Source organism: Scyliorhinus torazame, chromosome 14 (genome assembly GCF_047496885.1).
Source record: "Scyliorhinus torazame isolate Kashiwa2021f chromosome 14, sScyTor2.1, whole genome shotgun sequence".
Taxonomy (NCBI): Eukaryota; Metazoa; Chordata; class Chondrichthyes; order Carcharhiniformes; family Scyliorhinidae; genus Scyliorhinus; species Scyliorhinus torazame.
The window spans coordinates 160000705-160015052 of NC_092720.1; the positions used below are offsets into that span (position 1 = coordinate 160000705).

The 14348-nt window shown below is 44.6% G+C and overlaps 2 protein-coding genes across 2 annotated transcripts in view; one reads left to right on the forward strand and one right to left on the reverse strand.

The window, feature by feature from the left end:
* The window catches only part of LOC140390122 (uncharacterized), a 136650-nt gene that overhangs the window by 70453 nt on the left and 51849 nt on the right, over window positions 1–14348 (reverse strand). The gene's annotated exons all lie outside the window — the stretch shown is intronic.
* Window positions 1394–13641, forward strand: LOC140390119 (uncharacterized). Its single transcript, XM_072475044.1, has 6 exons — window positions 1394–1426; window positions 2408–3558; window positions 4561–5004; window positions 5932–6061; window positions 7533–7691; window positions 8100–13641. Exons 2-6 carry the CDS (start codon window positions 2860–2862, stop codon window positions 8150–8152), a joined length of 1485 nt encoding a protein of 494 aa, XP_072331145.1. The 5' UTR covers window positions 1394–1426; window positions 2408–2859; the 3' UTR covers window positions 8153–13641.

A 14348-nucleotide genomic window follows, 5' to 3' on the forward strand; every position in this document is an offset into this window, starting at 1 on the left:
TTTGTTGTTCCTAGTATATATAAATGATTTGAAGGACAATGTAACAAGTCTGATTAGTAAGTTTGCGAACGGTACAAAGATTGGTGGAGTTACAGATAGTGGATTGTCAGAGGATGCAGCAGGATATAGATCGGTTGGAGACTTGGGCAGAGAGATGGCAGATGGAGTTTAACTGGACAAATGTGAGGTAATGCATTTTGGAAGGTCTAATACAGGTGGGAATTATGCAGTAAATGGCAGAACCCTTAGGAGTAGTAACAGGCAGAGAGATCTGGGCGTACAGGTCCACAGATCACTGAAAGTGGCTGTAGCACAATCAATCACTCATGAGGCGAGAAGAGATGAAATCAATCAATGGCTTTATTACACAGACTTGTTCCCCAGCAGCTCGGTTACAGAATGTGGCTGCTGGGAGAACCCGGGTTCTTATACTCCGCCTTACTGGGTGGAGCCAGCAGGCGGCAGATCCAATCAGGACCCAGTGTCTGTCCACCAATAACCTCTCGGCATCACTGGGTACCATACTACCCCTAATACATTCCACCACAGAGGCAATGCAGCTGGGGCATTGGGTATAAAAACTGGAAAGTCATGCTGCAGCTCTATAGAAACCTTAGTTAGGCCACACTTGGAATATAGTGTTTAATTCTGGCCACCACGCTACCAGAAGGATATGGAGGCTAACAAAATTATGAGTGGCATGGACAGAGTGGATAGTCAGACACTTTTTCCCAGGGAGAAAAAGTAAATCACTAGTGAACATAGATTTAAGGTGCGAGGGGCAAAGTTTAGAGGAGGTGTGCAAGGCAAGTTTTTTACACGGGGCTGGTGAGTGCCTAGAACACGCTGCGGGAAGGAGGTGGTGGAAGCAGTTACGTCAGTGACATTTAGAGGGATAGGGACCCTGGAAGTGCAGAATGTTAGTTTAGATATACATCATGATCAGCACAGGCTTGGCGGGCGGAACGGCCTGTTCCTGTGCTGTACTGTTCTTTGTTCGTTAGCTTTGTTGCATTGGATGCATTGGATATTCCTCTTTTGATCTGCTGTCAAAAATATTCGAGCCTGCACATTCCACTCTGAAGTCGTCAGTTTGGAAGCTTCCAAGGATCAAGAATGCTATTCCCACACTAGAAATATCTGTCACACATTTACCAGGGGAACTGAGACAGCAACTGCAATAAGTGAGGTTTTATTCAGATGGGACAATGACAAGTTTAAATCCCCACCTGATCTGCTGCTCAAAGTCGCCTCTGTTTCCCTGGTCAGTTTCCCAAACTTCAGGAAACTCCTGTTACTGCAGAAATATTTGGATTGTCTGTGAGAGACGTCAATCAGAGAGCCCACCCACTCTGCCCATTCTCTCCTCTTCCTCTACCACAGCTGCTTCACTTCCTGTAGGGACTCCAAACCAAGTCAGGAGATGGTGAGTGAAGGAGCAGAATTTAGAAGAATTACATTGCACAATATCCACACTAATGTTCAGGCAGTCTGACTATCCTGTGGGCAGTCAGGTGTGGAAGTGCCCCTTATGCTGTGTGAGAAGATCCAGCTCAGAGACCTGTTTACTCGGTGCTTTGTGCTGAGCTGTTTGATTGGTTGTGTGTTGGATATTGAGTGTTTATTGGAAGCATTTCCCTTCTGATTTACAGGCTGAGTTTTGTTGATGGGTCATTGCTGAATGTGAGAAGATGAGGTGTAATTATCTGGGAGGGGCAGACATTTATTGAAATGTTTTTTAATATCTTTAAAGAGTTTACCTGAAGGTCCCGGCCTTTCCCAAAAGCCTGGGCTTGGATTTGAAAGTTTAGCCCAATGCTGTGTCTGAGAGCTGAACTTGGGGTGTGCAGTCTGAATGAGTGCAGTGTCTAATTTCCCAGGATAAACCAGAACCCTTCAGTCAGCTACACTGAAGCAATGTTTTCCTCAGCTTCCATCACTTCCTGCCCAATGTGGTTTCTTCAAATAATTTGGTAAAACAAGTAGAGAAATATTCAAAATCTCCATTGAATTAACATTGCGCCTGAGTGTTTTTTTATGAAACATATACTCGGAGGGTAAAACTGGTCATTGTCAGCACAACACAAGCTCATAGTGAATTGATAGCCTTTTACACTCTGCCCGACTGTCTTTTCCATTGCCCTCATGGTGTCTGGGAAGATGGGATCTGGGTGGAGGAAAGAAAGTAGCCATGTTGTCTGCTCCTGGTCACTATCCAGTGTCCCTTCCGGAAACAGTGAGTGTGTGACGGTCAAGTGAGGAAAAAGAAAGGACTTGAATTTGATCTCAACACAGGGTAATAGCAGACTGACACTCACTGTGGAACAGTCCCTAACTGAGGAGTCAGCCCCTTCGCAAAGAAGGAGAGGGAGTTGGAGGAAATCATGTTTCCTTTCCTGTTTTACAGAAGAATTGCACCGTATTACACCCGGGAATACAAGGACGATAGACACAGATAGATCCTGACCATCACCCAAGCAGCAACTGGGAAGACATTCAGTCCCTTCACAACATTGCTCAACACCGAGAAGGTTGGGCAGTAAAACCATCATCTGGAAATCGGTCGGGTTAGGGGAGCTTTGACACATTATCAGATCTGAAACTGGTCAGTGGTGTGGAACCTTCCATCAGAACCAACCTTTCTAAAGGTTCAGCTGTGGGTGATTGGTCAGGGTGAGGCTGGGAAGAATTGTGAGTGGACGCCGAGTGTGGTGAGAACTTCAATCATTCATTGAACCTCATGAACCACTGAATCATTCCTCCAGGTGGGAGGCTGTGAGGTGTGTTATGGACATCACAGGTTCATAACATCGTCTGAGGTGCATTTGTCACAATTAATGTTACTACAACGGCAGCCACATGGAAGGGAAACGATTCAGGTGTGATGTTTGCGATAAAGGTTTTGTGACGTCTACGATACTCCTGAGACACCAGGTGATTCACATAGGGGAGAAACCATTCAGGTGTGGTGTTTGTGACAAGTCCTTCTCACAATCATGGACCCTCCGTGATCACCAACGTCTTCACACAGGTGAGAAGCCCTTCAGGTGTGAGGTGTGTGATACATCATTCACACGGTCAGCAGACCTCCGTCAACACCAATGCATTCACACAGGAGAGAAACCCTTCATGTGCAAAATGTGTGTGGAATCATTCCCGTGCTTATCGACCCTCCGTAAACACCAACGGCTTCACAAAGTGGAGCAACCCTTCAAGTGTGAGATGTGTGACAAATCATTCTCATGCTTATTGACCCTCCATAAACACAAGCGTCTTCACTCAGGTGAGAAACCTTTCACGTGCAAAAGGTGTGGCAAATCATTCACAAGGTCAGCAGGCCTCCGTGAACATCAGCGCATTCACACGGGTGAGAAACCCTTCAGGTGTGATGTGTGTGACACATCATTCACACGGTCAACAGGCCTCCGTGAACACCAACGTATTCACACAGGGGAGAAACCCTACACGTGCAAAATGTGTGACAAATCATTCTCGTGCTTATCAACTCTCCGGAAACACCAACGTCTTCACACAGGGGAAAAACCCTTCCCATGCAAGGTATGTGATAAATAACTTTTGAACTCATTGATTTCTTGCGTATAATGACATAGTCACATGTATGGTATGTGACAAATCATTCCCTGAGTCACCTTCCCTCTGCGCACAGCAACACATTCACACAGGAGACAATCCGTTCGCATGCGATGAATAGAATCATAGAATTCTGAAAGCACAGAAAGCCCATTGGGATTGCACTGACCCTCTGAAAGAGCACCCTACTTCGGCCCACTTTCCCGTAAACCCACCTAACCTACATGAACGTGGACGCTAAAGGACAATTTAGTATGGCCAATCCACCTAACCTGTACATCTTTGGTCTGTGGGAGGAAACTGGAGCATCAGGAGGACACCCACGCAGACACAGGGAGAACATGCAAACTCCACACAGACAATCTACCAAGGCTGGAATTGAACCCGGTTCCCTTGAGCTCTGAGGCAACAGTGCTAACCACTGTGCTCCCTTCCGGCAAATCATTCTCGCGGTCATCAGACACCAGCGCATTCAAACTGTGGCTCACCTGCTTCCCTTACCCTGAGAGTTGTCTGTGTTGTTTACACTCCAGCGCTCACACAGGGGAGCTGACGTTCCAAAGCACTGTGTCTCAGCAGTGTCTGTCTCCAACCTCTCCCACCATCAGCCAAATCACTTACCTTTGACCCAATGACCAAACTTCACCAGAAGAAGACATCAATGTGTATATAAGGTCCTGCTTGTGCACAAGTTTCCCTGTGATGGACAAAACTGCAATATCTGAACGTTAATTTTGGGAACTACAAATCATAGTTTTTGAGTTGAAACTACAGACACCATCAGATTTTTAAAAATCTTTTTGACTTGGGCAGTTGTCTTGTCGATGGCCTTGACTTTATCAGAAGTCTTATCTCTAATCAGACGTCCCCCTGGGTGGAAGCTGTCTCTAGCACTTGGAAAATGTGTCACAAGACTGCAGAGCAAAGTCTTGATCATAATTTCTTTTTCATTTTTGTTTCTTCCTTAAGGTAAAGCAACACTACACATGCGATGTATGTGAGAAATCATTCTCGCAGTCATGGAACCTCCGTGTACACCAACGCGTTCACACAGGAGAGAAACCCTTCAGTTGCACGGTGTGTGACAAATCATTCTCAGCATCATCCACCCTCCGTGTCCATCAACGTATTCACACGGGAGAGAAGCCATTCGGTTGCGAGGTGTGTGACAAATCATTCTCTGAGACATCGGCCCTCCGTGCACACCAACGCGTCCACACAGGGGAGAAACCTTTCAGGTGTAAATCATGTGAGAAATCATTCTCCAAGTTATCGACCCTTCAGGTACACCAACGCGTTCACACAGGAGAGAAGCCCTTCAGTTGCGAGGTGTGTGACAAATCATTCTCGCAGTCATCACATCTCTACAAACACCAACGTGTTCACACAGGAGAGAAATCCTTACCATGCAAGGTAGGTGAACAGTTATTCACAGACTCATTCACTTCCACATGCACCAACATGTTCACATGTACGGTATGTGATAAATCTTTCCCTGAGTCACCTTCCCTCTGCGCAAAGCAACACATTCACACAGGAGACAAACCATTCACATGTGACATGTGCAACAAATCATTCTCATGGTCATCAGATCTCCACAGACACCAACACATTCACACTGTGGCTCATCTGCTTCCCTTACACTGAGAGTTGTCTGTGTCGTTTACCCTCCAGTGCTCACACAGGGAGCTGTCCTTCCAAAGCACTGTCAGCTTCAGCAGTGTCTGCCTCCAACCTCATCATCAGTCCAATCATTCTAGGTCAATTTTGACAAGACCGCCAAACATCACCAAAAGCATCAATATGTATAGAAGCTCCTCCTTGTGCATAAGTTTCCCTGTGATAGACAAGAGGGCAAGATCTAAATATTATTTACTTTTTTTAATTTTACCAAATAAGAGGCAATGTAGCATGGTCAATCTGCCTACCCTGCATATTTTTGCATTGTGTGGGTTTGATCCATGCAGACACTGACAGAATGTGCCAACTCCACATGGACAGTGATCCGGGGGCCTGGAATGGGTCCTCGGCGCTCTGGCACAGCAGTGCTAACCACTATGCCACCATGCCACCTTCTAAATATTATTTATCAGTGAATTTCTGAATCTTTAAATCCAACTTTTTGAGTTGGAAATATAGAAAGATCACATTCTGTTTCTTTGTTAACTGTGAGGTTTGTAAAATGCGGTTATCTTCGAGATGGTGCTGGCTTTGTCATAAGATTGATGTCTGATCAGATGCCCCCCTGGTTGCAGGCTCCAGCATTTGGAAAATGAGTCACAAGACAGCACAGCAAAGTCTGGACCATGATTCATTTTTCATTTTCATTTCTTCCTTCAGGTAAAGCTGGCCCATAACACCCAGGAGCGCTCGTTGACTGGAGGGCGGATTCAGTACATCAAGGAGCTGACGGAACAGAAGGAGTTCACAAGGAAGCTGTTTGGCCTCTCCAACCCCACAATAACCAATGGTGGATCAGATTTAAGACTATAAGACGTTGGAGCAGAAGTCAGCCATTTGGCCCATCAAGTCTTCCCTGCCATCCAATGAAATCGTGACTGATCTGATTTGATAATCCTCAACTCCACTTTCCCGCCTTATCCCCATGATCCTTGATTCCCTCACTGATTAAAATATTTCTATCTCGGCCTTGAACATAATTAACAACCCAGCCTCTATAACTCTCTCCGGTCAAGAATTCCACAGATTCACTATCCCCTGAGAGAAGAAGTTCCTCCTCATCTATGTCTTAAATGGGCGACCCTTTACTGTGAGATTATGCCCTCTGATCCTAGATTCTTCCACAAGTGGAAATAATCTCTCAGCGTCTACCCTGTCAAGCCCCCTGAGAATCCAATATGTGTTAATAAGGTAACCTCATTCTAAACTCCATTATGAGTACAGGCCCAATCTATTCAACCTCTCTTCATAAGAAAATCCCTCCATACCTGGTACCAACCTTCTCCGGACTGCCTCCAATGCCAGTATATCTTTCCTTGGATAAGGAGACCAAAATTGTTCACAGTATTCCAGGTGTGGTCTAACTACTGCCTTGTATAGTTTTAGCAGGACTTACTTATTTTTACACTCCATTCCTTTTGAAATAAAGGCCAATATTTCATTTGCCTTCCCAATTACCTGCTGAACATGCATGCTAGCCTTTTGTGATTTATGCAAGATGATTCCCAAATCCCTCTGTGCTGCAGTTTTCTGCAGTCTTTCTCTATTTAAATAATATTCAGCTCCTTTATCCTTCCTACCAAAGTGCATAACTTCACATTTTGCTGCATCATCTTCCACCTGCCTTTGCCCACTCACCTAACCTTCATAGACTCTTTTTGTCTTCCTTACCACTTGTCTTCCCATCTATTTTTGTGTCATCATCCAACTTGGCTATAGTACATTCACTTCCCTTGTCCAAGTCATTTATATTGTAAATAATTGTGGCCCCAGCATTGATTCCTGTGGCACATCACTAGGTTGCCATCCTGAAAATGCCCCTCTTATCCCAACTCTCAGTCTTCTATCAGTTAGCCAGTGGGGATGAGTGAAGATGATGGGCAGCACGGTAGCACAAGTGGATAGCACTGTGGCTTCACAGCGCCAGGGTCCCAGGTTCGATTCCCTGCTGGGTCACTGTCTGTGCGGAATCTGCACGTTCTCCCTGTGTCTGCGTGTGTTTCCTCCGGGTGCTCCGGTTTCCTCCCACAGTCCAAAGACGTCCAGGTTAGGTGGATTGACGTTAGTGACCAAAAAGGTTAAGAGGGGTTGTGGGGATAGGGTGGAAGTGAGGGCTTAAGTGGGTCGGTGCAGACCCGATGGGCCGAATGGCCTCCTTCAGCACTTTATGTTCTATGTCAGCAGCTGAGTGTTTAAACCATCAGGAGGAGAGTTCATTTATGTGAAAAAAGCTAATAATTGTGATTTTTTTTTTCTGGCAGATACACAGGTGTCCATGAACACATCAGATGGTGATGGAGGAGAGTTGGCAGCAGCGTCCGAGATTCCTGAAAGGGCTGATGAGGAAGGGACGGAGGTGAATACCTCACAGCAATGTGACATGGCAGCTGCAATGGAGGAGGGAAAGGAGTGTCAGGAGGGTAAGATGTCTGATTTGGAGGGCAGTGTTGATCAGTTCAAATTAAAAATTGTAGTTTGTGTGAAGGGGGAAGTCTGTGATGCTCTGGCTGGTATGGTGGAGGGAGAGCGCACAGAACCTTCCAGAGGTGAGGAAATGCGGCTTTGGGAGTAGAAGCACCGTCTCCACGAGCACACGGCCAACATCAGGCCCATGTTGCTGTTGAAAATAAAGGTGATCTGAAACCTCTTGAACACATTCCAAGTACAGGAGTTATCAGGCCACTTCTAACTTTAAATGGTTAATAAATGCAGCCTGGCACAGCGATGCCTACAAACTGTGATATTATTAATAAAAACTGATAAGTCAGCCCATTCAACAATGGAGGAGAGGGAGCTGGAGGAAATCATGTTTCCTCTTTGTTTTACAGAAGGATTGCGCTATACTACACCAGAGATGATAGACACCACAGAAATATCCTGACCACCACCCAAGGAACAATGGTGCAACTGAGTGAAGACATTCAGTCCCTTCACAGCTTTGCTCAAAATAGAGAAGGTTGGACAGTGAAACCATCATCTGGAAATCGGTCGGGTCAGGGAGGCTTTGACATGTCATCAGATCTGAAACTGGTCAGTGGTGTGGAACCTTCCATCAGAACCAACCTTTCCGAAGGATCAGCTGTGGGTGATTGGTCAGGGTGAGGCTGGAAAAAAGTGAGTGGGCTCCAAGTATGGTGAGAGCTTCAATCATTCATTGAGCCTCATGAACCACTGACTCATTCCTGCAGGTGAGAGACTGTTCCAGTGCAAGGTTGCTCATTAAACCTCAAAGCACAGAAAGTGCATCTGGTGTTCCACCTGCAACACAAGGACAGCTACCTGGAAAATAATCCATTCAATTGTGACGTGTGTGATTGAGCATTTGCATATCCATCAACATTTGATGTTCATGGACAGTCACACTGGGGAGAAGCTATTCAAGTGTGATGTCTGTAATAAATCATTTTCACCATCATTGGCCTTCAACGTACACCGATGCAGTCACACGGAGAAACCGTTTGTGTGTGAGTGGTGTGAGTAATCATTCTCATCGTCATTGATTCTTCATAGACAGCAAAGGATCCACAGGAGAGAGACCATTTGTCTGAAACCATTCTTGGAGTCACATTGGTGAGAAACCGTGTGTGAGAAATAATTCTTGTCATCAGATCTCCGAAAACATGAACACATTCGCACAGGGGAAAAACCATCAGATCTCCGCAAACATGAACACATTCGCACAGGGGGAAAACCATTCACATGTGTGGTCTGTGTCAAATCATTCTTGAGACTATAGAACCTCTGTGATCATCAGCACATTCACACAGGGTAGAAACCATTCAAGTGTGAGTGTGCAACAAATCATTGCTGGTGTTATTGACCCTCTGCAAACACCAACACACTCACATGGCAGAAACAATTCAGGTTTGTGACAAATCACTCTCTGTTATCCAACCTCCTTCTCCATCAGAGGATTCACACTGGGGATTAACCGTTTAAAGTGTGAGTTTTGTTATAACGCATCTATGATGTCTTCAACTCTCCTGGGACACCAGAGATATCTCACAGGGGAAATACTCTTCAAGTGAGATGTTCATCTGCAGCTTTCACCCTGTCCTCCGATCTCCAGAAGCACCAATGGATTCTCACTGGTGAGAAACTATACAGGTGGGTGACGAGGCTTTTACACAGGCAGTATTTCTCCTGGTCCAGCAACACACTCACACAGGGGAGAAACCCTGTTGGTGTGAGTTCTGTAATAAAATCTTCACACAGTTGTTCGACCTCCTGGAACATCAGTGAATCCACACAGGAACTATCTCAGCAAGTTCTTGTCAATTTGTTGTCAGAATGTTAATCTCTACACAAGCTCACTGCAAAGGATGTTCAGTGGTGTTGGGGCACAGATCACAATAAGCAGCTTTCACTCGCCTCAAACAACGAGTGACGACAGCGGCAGTATGGTGGTGCAATGGACAGCACTGCTGCCTCACGGCTCCGAGTCCCCAGGTTCGATCCCGGCTCTGGGTCACTGTCTGTGTTTAGTTTGCACATTCTCCCCGTGTTTGCGTGGGTTTTGCCCCCACAATCCAAAACGTGCAGGCTAGGTGGATTGGCCATGCTAAATTGCCTCTTAATTGGGAAAAAAAATTGGGTAATCTACATTTAAAATAAGAAAACAAATGGTGACAACGTCAGTGCTGAGGTACTATGATGTCAATGAGGAAATCACCCTGCAGTGAGATGCCAGTGAAACAGGACTTGGAGCAACCCTCATGCAGCAAGGACAACCAGTTGTGTTTGTATCCAGAGCATTAACACAAACATTGCACAAAATAAGTAAGATCATTTTTTTCTAAGGAGATGAGAAAAGAGATTCTGAAGCACATCTACACAAGCCATCAAGGAATTGAGTCTACGGGCCTGTGAGATGTGTGAGATATAATCATTGGAGTCATCAGAACTCTATAGTCATTAATGCATTCTCTGGTGACGAAACATGAGCAATGAGATGAAGGACAACACCAACCAGTGCAGTGGTTGCAATGAACATCAAGCTAAGCAAGATAGAGCTGCTCACGACATCCCAGACAGGGGGTAGGTGAAGCTTGGGGTAGACCGCTTCACTCTCATTGGACTGATTATCTCGTCACAGTTGACTATTATTCAGACTCTGAGAGTTAAATCAGCTGATGCTAGTGACAACCATTGTAGAATGCCTGAAAGCACGCTTCCGTCGTTATGGCATTCCTGACATTGTGATGAGTGATAGTGACCCTTAATTCAAAAGTGAAGAACTCCGATGCTTGATCAATGTTTGAGATATTCAGTGATACACATCATTTCCACACTATCCCCAGTCAAAAGGAAAAACTGAGGTAGTGCCGAAAATTGTCAAAGGTTTCATCAGAAAATTGAATGGATCCAGCACAGATGTATACAAGGCAATGTAGAACACACCTACTGAAGGTGTGGAAAGTTGTCCAGTTCAGTGATTAATGTCACATTGCACCCAGACTGCTCCTTGAGCAGCTAAAATACTACAGAGACAGACCAGAAGTAGTGACAAGTGAGTGGCAAGATCAAAGACAAGTTTCACTTTGATACTGCTTCGACATTGGTGCCAGAGCTGAGTTGGGAGAGCCAGTCAGAGTGAAAACATTCAAATCAACAAAAGTCAGCTCACTGGGCAACATGGGACCTGTGTAGAAAGTTTGTCACCACGATTGTACGTGGTGAAAATGGACAACCATATCTATCATCACTACCGCAGACATCTACTTATAACTGGAGAAGCTGATCCTTCACAGCAGTCAGCTGATGAGGAAGATCTGATTTCATCAACTGGGCAAGGAACTGAGCAACCATCAGTTCCAGAGGTCAACCGGTCCCCAACAAATGAAATGGATCAACAGCAACAATTATCACAGCAGCATGGTAGCACAAGTGGATAGCACTGTGGCTTCACAGCGCCAGGGTCCCAGGTTCGATTCCCCGCTGGGTCACTGTCTGCGGAGTCTGCATGTTCTCCTCGTGTCTGTGTGGGTTTCCTCCGGGTGCTCCGGTTTCCTCCCACAGTCCAAAGATGTGCAGGTTAGGTGGATTGACCATGATAAATTGCCCTTAGTGACATAAAAGGTGAGGTGGGGTTATTGAGTTACGGGGATAGGGTGGAAGTGAGGGCTTAAGTGGGTCAGTGCAGACTCGATGGGCCGAATGGCCTCCTTCTGCACTGTATGTTCTATGTTCTAACAACACTCACCTCGGCAACAACCTTCCCTAGAAAGCCATCATCTCAGGAACCAGCAGATACTGGATGAACAGCCAACAGCAACCCACACGTTCCAAAAGAAGACTTGAACACTTTAAAGTTTATTTGAACATGTGTGTGGGGAGAGAGGAATTGGAACAGACTAGAAATATCAAACAGTTTTGTGGTCATGTGTGATTATTTTCTTTCTGGACTATGTATGTGGAGCAATTTGTAAATGATAATACATGGAATTTGTTTTTTATATGAACAGGGAGATATTCAGATAAATCTCTTTGTACATTGTGGATTCTATATTAATGTGCCCTCTGATGTCATCATATGTAGATAAAGGCAGGAACCATTTTACACACCACACGGAACATTGTTTGAAATTCGAGTTCCTCCAAATAGTTCTGGAGTAACATCAGTTTCCTGAAGTTTGGAAAACTGACCGGCGAAAGAGGTGAGTTTGAGCAGCAGATCAGGTGGAGATTTAAACTTGTCAATGTCCAATCCCAATAAAACCTCACTTATTGCAGCTGCTGTCTCAGTTCCTCCTGGTAAACATTTGACAGAGATTTCTAATGTGGGAATAACATTCTTCATCCTAGGAGGCTTTCAAATTGACACAATCAGTAGAGCCTTGGATGTGGTTGACAGCGGATCAGAAGAGGTAGTGATTCAAAGCAATGATGATATGCAGTGGTGGGATCAGCCGAGCAAAGGAGTAACTTACTCTTCCCTGTTCCTCCCACCTCAGCTTTCCCTCTTTACTCCTCGTCCTCTTTCCTACTCCTTCCTCCTCAATTCTCTATCCTCCAATCTGTCCTCACCCATCTCTCTCTCCCTCCATCCTATCTTTCTCTTTCAGCATGAACTGTTCCTCTCATTATTCCCAATTGGGGTTGTGGTCCTTTCAGTGGTTGGTGCCCACTTCCTGTGTGATGTTTAATAAACCAGTGTTAAAGATCACAAAAGTTCACTTCCTGCTTGGTCGTATTTAAAATTCCTGATACGGCCAATTTCAGCTGAAATTACCTTGATAAAATCAACACAAACTAGATTAAACTCTCAGTCACAACCTATGCACTTGTGGTTGTTGCATATTATAGTTGCCAAGGATTTTACTAAAATAAACATTTTTGAAAATTGTGTCTGACCAATAGAAGCAGTTCTATTTCATTGTGACCTGATTAGATTGGATTGGATTTGTTTATTGTCATGTGTACCGAGGTACAGTGAAAAGTATTGTTCTGCATGCAGCTCCAGATCAATAGTGTGAAATATCTATAGAATAATTTCTTGACTCATTTTCTTGATTCATTTTACATCATGTTTGTTTTAATAAATAGTTGTTGGGGTTTGTGCAGGGAGCCCAGAATCTGAGGAATTATTTGTGTGGCCCTGTCAACAATGTTAACCCATATTCATCGATTAATCCATCTGGAGTTGAATTTGAACCCACAGCCTTGTTCTCTGAGTCTCAGGGTTGAAGATTCAAGTCTGAAGAGGGCGTTTTCAGATAATAGACATTACATTTCAATTAGTTGAAAAACTCTTCCATTATTTACTGGAGAGGTTAAAATCTTCAGTTCTGACTCAGAGACAAGTTGTCAATTGTAAGAAGAAACCCAAGGATACAATCTGCCTTGGGCTAGTTCTCAGGCAGAACTCCACAAGTGTTAGCTCTCAGGTCTGTTAATAATGTGGGACATTCTACCATTTGTTTTGGCTCTGGGATGTCTGCAGATAACAGAATGGAGGTGACATCACAGAGAGCTGTTTGCACGTTGTAGCATCCATACTCGAGAGGAACATTAAGCAGCAGGGAGTCTCAACAGGGAAGAGTGATTGATAGGCACAAGCCAGATAACAGACCATGAATATAAGTAATTGCAAGATAACATATACATGCCGTTGTACTGATTGGATAGCATAATTAAGCATGTGGACATTTGATTGGTTAATCATTCTCATATACAATGCATGATATAAACCTAATCGACAATCATGATTGGACATAGATAATGAGTAACAAGTGATTGGTCTATGCTAATTTCCTGTAACTTAATGTGAAGTATAAACTGCAGGGCGCGAATCAGAGCTGTCTGGTGTGCTAGCTGCATACACCACCAGTCCAGTTATAACTGTAATAAAGGACTTGTTCAAAACTCCAAGTCTTTGGTCTCTCGTGAGGGTGAAGTATACTATAGTTGAATAGCTGTATAATTTCTCCCCCCATAAAGTCCACTACAGGAAATATGACATTGTGGCTGACAGTACTGAGGAGTGGAAGAGATTCCAGAGATAGCAGCTATGGAGGGATTTGAAAATAAGCTCAATAACCTCACTAAAACTAACACTGAGATTTCCGGGGAAGCGTGGGTCATTCCTCGAGTTTTATTCCTGACAGACTGTTAGAACGGTGCCTGAACAATAGAACTGTCATGAGTGAATGAAAGCAGAATGGTTAATCAGCAGCACTGATTGAAGACACTCCCTTAAAATGTCCATTCCAGCTGATACCAGGGACTTTTCACCTTTCACAGCTTCAGGAACCCAGACACAAAGACAACACTGACACCTGCAGTTCAAACGAGTTACCACTCAAATCAAACTTTAAGGCTGCCAGTTTACAGGAAGAAAATCATTCTGTACACAGTTTGGGACTTTAGCCTTCAGATACTTAATCTAATAAAACTGAAGTATCAGTTATCATCCGTGGCTTCGTTAGCGTTCTCGTCTCGGAGTCCGAAGCTTGTGGGTTTAAATTTCACTCCACTGTTTTAAGCACTGAGGCTGACACTCCAGTGCAGTACTGAAGGAGTGCTGCACTGTTAGAGGTACCATCTTTCAGATCGGTTAAACCAAGGCCCTTTCAGGT

Excerpts from the sequence above, each read along its gene's own strand:
- LOC140390119 (XM_072475044.1), top strand. The coding sequence starts at position 2,860 with ATGGAAGGGAAACGATTCAGGTGTGATGTTTGCGATAAAGGTTTTGTG. Across the intron at positions 5,005-5,931 it reads AGAAATCCTTACCATGCAAG|GTAAAGCTGGCCCATAACAC; the intron begins GTAGGTGAACAG and ends TTCTTCCTTCAG. Across the intron at positions 6,062-7,532 it reads CAACCCCACAATAACCAATG|ATACACAGGTGTCCATGAAC; the intron begins GTGGATCAGATT and ends TTTTTCTGGCAG.